Source organism: Acomys russatus, chromosome 28 (assembly GCF_903995435.1).
Source record: "Acomys russatus chromosome 28, mAcoRus1.1, whole genome shotgun sequence".
Taxonomy (NCBI): domain Eukaryota; kingdom Metazoa; phylum Chordata; class Mammalia; order Rodentia; family Muridae; genus Acomys; species Acomys russatus.
This window is the reverse complement of record NC_067164.1, coordinates 39464807-39469972: the sequence shown is the minus strand read 5'-3', so window position 1 is coordinate 39469972 and position 5166 is coordinate 39464807. Positions and strand designations below refer to the sequence as shown.

General features: G+C 47.7%; 1 protein-coding gene across 1 annotated transcript in view; it reads left to right on the top strand.

Moving 5' to 3' along the window:
* Nucleotides 1–3386: 3386 nt before the first annotated feature.
* The window catches only part of LOC127210856 (estradiol 17-beta-dehydrogenase 11), a 30118-nt gene continuing 28338 nt past the window's right edge, over nucleotides 3387–5166 (top strand). Inside the window, exon 1 of the mRNA XM_051170618.1 lies at nucleotides 3387–3640. Coding sequence (XP_051026575.1) covers nucleotides 3431–3640 — 210 coding nt within the window. The 5' untranslated portion in view covers nucleotides 3387–3430. The remainder of the gene's footprint in view (nucleotides 3641–5166) is intronic.

Genomic DNA, 5166 nt, shown 5'->3' with positions numbered 1-5166 from the left:
AGTGGGCGATAAGGCATTCCTGCCCTGCATTCTTCCTCTCTGTTCCTTTGCCCCAAGGTCACTTTTCTGTTTGCTTCAGGTAGGGCAGCTCTCCAAAGCTGAAGCAACCCTGAGCCTAGCGAGCAACCATGACCTCTGAACTCAGTGTGTCAGTGTGCGGGCCACCATAGGTGAATCACTTAAACCTGTTTTTCCTCAAACGCTATCAAACGTCAACGTCCCCTGAGCAGCCCTGGCTGGTGGAGGAGGAGGAAGTAGAAACCTGCACGATTTGGCTGGGTATTCAGAGTTTACTCATCTCTTCAAGGGAGCCCAAGAGTGAGGAGCTGGGCTTGGGTGTGGCTCAGTAGCAGCCCCTGCCAAGCACAAGCATGGACCTTGGTTTGCCCTAGGAATCCCCACAATAAAGCTGTAGGGCTAAAGGTGAACTTTATACAGTTGGGAGCGAGAGTGAGAAAGCAAATGCTCAAGTCCTAACATCAGGAAGCCTCTAAGACAGCGGCGGCGGTCCACTGAGGCCGAGGAGCTGGCTCCGGGCTAGAGCACTTGCTGGTCTTGCAGAAGACCCCGGCTCCATTCCCAGCACCTGTTTGGTGGCTCACAATCATCTGTAACTCTGGTTCCAGGTCATCCAGTACCCTCTTCTGACCTTAGCAGCCTTCAGGCGTGCATGTAGTGCATGTGCATCCATCCAAAACACTTACACACACACACACACACACACACACACACACATACACACACACACACACACACTAAAATGACTTAAAGAAAAAGACAACAACATTCAATGACGGACCCTGTGATGAATGACAGCAAGTGTAATAGTATTTAAAAATGGGAATATTTCTAATATTACCTCATTTACTCCTAAAAGGATTCTTTTTTCTCTCAAAATGTATAAGGCATCTAAAATGTATCAGTCATTGTTCTAAACATTTTATAAATATCTTTCAGTCTTTCTGAAAACCCTATAAGGTAGCTATTAATATCCTAATTTTAAGGGTAAAGAAAAGAGACACAATGCTTTGTTTAATTCAAATTCAGTATCCAACTACAAAGTGACATGGTGCCATTTATTTATTTATTTAGGTATTTTTGGGTTTTGTTGTTGTTGTTGTTTATTTTGTTTTGTTTGAGACAGGGTCTCTATACGTAGACCTGGCTGTCCTAGAACTCACTATGTAGAGCAAGCTGGCTTTGAACACACAGAGATCCTCCTGCCTCTGCCTCCCAAGTGCTGGATTTAAAGAAGTGTGCCATCAGGCCCGGCTAACAGCATCTCATATATAGCTCAGGTTGGCATGGAACTTTGAAACCTGCTGCCTCCACCTCCAGATGTTGGGATTCGCGTGCAAGTACCATCATGTCCTGTTAAACGCCAAACTTCTAACCTGTGATCAGAAGATTGTCTTCAGCAGCAGACTGCTTCAGATCTAAAAGAGGCCAGCAGGGTCTGCATAGTGAGTGCATCTTTCCAGATGGCAGTGCTTTCTTCTGCTCTGTTCTGCTCAACTTTTTAAGCAGAGTCATGCTGAGGGATGCCACTTTTGATTTACAAGAATGTAAACATCACTTGCTGGCTTTCCGTTTTCGGAATCAACTGACAGAGGGAACAAATGTAATGGCTATGACACAGAAAATAAATATGACCAGTCCTGACAGTGGGAAAGTAAGGCTGCTGAAGACAGTCAGAGTTAGAAATGGACTCCAGGGAGGACGGGAGTCTGTCCTTTCTCCTCCAACAGCTGTAGTCTGTGAGTTGCGGGAACAAGGCAGAAAGAATGGTTTGTTGCCTAAAGTTACAAATAAGACCTCACAGGAGTAGCAAAGGGAGAGATTGGGACGATAGAAGAGGAATGATAGGAGGACGATAGAAGGGAGAGAGAAAGCAAAGCCAACTACACCCTCATCTGTCACAAGAGAAAAGTCAGCTGCTGACGTTTATAGTTCATAAACCAAGAGCTAGCTCCTGGGAACCTTCACTAAGATGGAGGGAGCTGTGCTGGCCGTGGTGGTGCGCACCTTTAATCACAGCTCTTGGGAGGCAGAGGCAGGTGGATCTCTGTGAGTTCCAGGCCAGCCTGCTCTACAGAAAGTTCTAAGACAGCCAGGCTGTTACACAGTAAAACCCTGTCTTGGAAAACAAAAAACAAAAAAGAGGGAGTCAACAACAGACAGGCTGTTAGCTCGCTTCTGCTGCTAAATAATGAAGCATTGACCCCAAAAAACTCGGGGAAGAAAGAGATGCAGGCCAACCAGAGTTACATAGAGGCACCCTGTCTCCAAAAGTGGGGGGTGGGGGGATGCTGGAGAGATGGAAATGGCTCCTTAGTTAAGAGCACTGGCTGATCTGTGGGCCAGGATTCAATTCCCAAGGCCCACATGCAGGTTCACAGCTCTCAGTAACTCCAGTTCTAGGAAACCCAGAACCTTCTCCAGCCTCCACCTGCACCATGAGCAAAAGTGGTGTGCATGCACGCAGGCAAGCCACCCACACACACGTAAAAATCATAGTAATAAGTCCAAAGAAAGGCTCACCATCCTTGAATATATGCCTTGCTTCCTGTTTCCAGGTTCTCCGAGGCCAAATGGGAGTCGGTTGCCCAGCTACACTGCTCTTGCCTGGGGAAATGGATTTACTGCAAGCTCTTCCTAATTCTTGATGATGCCTTGGGAGGCTACAGTCTCCTCTGTCCTCCAGAAATCGTGCCTAATTCAAATTAAAGTGCAATGTAAAGTCATTGCTAAATCAGGGGCAAAACTGGCTTGTGCTTTGTTTTGTTTTAGGGTTCTTTTTAATTATTATTAAATTTTGGTTAGCGTGCCAAGAAATGAGTTTGTGACATTTTTATACACTTCTTAGTCTTATTCGCCCCACCCCCACAGGCGGTCTCCTACTCCCCTTTTGCTACCCCTCTTCCTCCACCTCCCCTACCCTCCGCCAAGAGTCTCCTTCTTTGCTTCCTAGTCTTTTAAGGTGTGGTTCCACATTTTTTGCAATCCTTAAGCAAAGGCGTCCGCCCAGCCTGCCAGCTGCAGGCACTGCTCCCTCATCCTTTACTGCGCCGCCGGCATAACGACCTCTCCGAGGTCTGCGACAGACTGGGGATTTTTCCAGTTCAGGAGAGCGCGTTGCGAGGTAACTACCCCTTCTAGGAGGAAGTAGGCGAAAGCTATCAGGGTCGCGCCGCCCCAGGGCCTGCGTCCCTCCCAGATTTCCGAGTCAGCGAGCGGTCGCTCTGACTGCAGCCTGAGCCAATGGTAAAACCCCTCCTGAAGCCCGGCCCCGCGGAAGGAATGGTTTCGGAGGTGTTTGTTTCTCTTTGGTCGGTAACCCTGCGGTGCTCTAGCTTTTACCCTGAGGGTGACCGACCAGGAAACCTCCAGAGGCCGTTTAAGGTCTGGGACGGAACCGGCAGCGGGGAGGATGAGGTACCTCCTTGACTTGATTCTGCTGCTGCCCTTGCTCATCGTCCTCTGCATAGAGTCTCTTGTCAGGCTCTTTATTCCCAAGAAGAAAAAATCAGTCGCCGGAGAGATCGTCCTGATCACTGGAGCTGGTCACGGAATTGGGAGGCTGACTGCCTACGAGTTTGCCAAACTCAACAGCAAACTGGTTCTCTGGGATATCAATAAGGTAAGCGCGCTTCCTCGCTGCCTTTCCTTTATGGCACTTCACTCTGGGCACGATGGGGTCTACAGTTCGCAAACACCACCCTTTACAGTTCTCTGTAAAGAATGTAGAGCATTTAGTTATTATTGGCGTTTTTTTCAGATAGCGGGAGAGGCATGAATTGATATCTGTTAAGACCACAGGATGAAGTCCCTCTCTGGACGATAAGAATCTCGGCAGCCTCCGTTTGCCACATTAACACTGTAAATCGATCCTGAAAATTGCCTGTAATCTCCTACTGACTCTCATTAGCCTTTGGGGAGTGCAGCAGCGGATACTAAAAGAGTCAGAGGTGTGTAGCTGCCAAGATGGGTTCAAAAATGACACCCTACAGAAATCACCATTATGATGTCACAGTTACAGGAGTCATTTAAGTCACCTCGTAAGAAAAAAATAATAATTAAAAGATAAGAGAAAGAACTTCTGCGTGATCTCCTGTACCTGGAGGTGGAGGTGCCAGGGAAGTTAGAAGGCCCTAGCAGTGGAGCTTTAGTTTGGCTTTTGGTAGATGAACAAAGAGGTAGACCTGCTGTCTAATGTGACACTCCTTGCACTGTGTGCATCCAATGTGGTAAACAAGAGGTCAAGGTTCATGAGATTAAGAAGAGCTAACTCAAGAGTGGTCGAGACAGCAGGATCCAGAGTTCTACCCGTATCTACTGCCTAGATGTTACGACCAGGTGGCAAAGCCGGGCGTGGTGGCGCACGCCTTTAATCCCAGCACTCAGGAGGCAGAGGTAGGCGGATCGCTGTGAGTTTGAGGCCAGCCTGGTCTACAAAGTGAGTCTAGGACAGCCAAGGCTACACAGAGAAACCCTGTCTCGAGAAACAAAAAAAAAAAAAAAAAAAAAGACCAGGTAGCAAGCAGGAGATGGGGTCCCTCAGCCTGGTGGGGAAAGCAGATGCTAGGTATTTACACAATGAATGAGAGACGCACACTGGGCCAGCACGGGTCAGCTGGCCAAAGCCCAGCATGGTCATGTGGTCAGACACATAATGGGTTCTTTGCTTCTTAACTGAGAAGCTAGGACAACAGCACTTCCCAGACCTTTAGATTTCTGTACTAATGTATAAACGATTCGTGTCTACCGCAAACGTTCAGGAAGACGCTGAGTCAATAACTTAGCCTGTGTCTAGCAGGTGCCAAGCTAGTCTGCAACTTTATTCTCCAGCAAGGAGTGAGTTGGGTTGATGCTTTCTAATCTCTAGCACTGGTGAGCACAAAATTTTCTCTGACGAGCGCTTATCCAGTGAATGTTTATTGTCACGCACTGTCTTGTGGACAGTGTTACAATACAGAAATGCAGATACGGCAGTGAGGAAAGCAGCCTTCTTGCACTAAAGACAATCAGCAGGGAACTACAGAAAACATTCAGTCAGTGGCATCAAGCATAAAGAAAAAATAGCAAACATGCGAAGAATTTGGGACTGTGGGGTGGGACAGTCAGGTTTCCAGTCACGTGGGTAGCCAGGGAAGGCATCAGCAGATG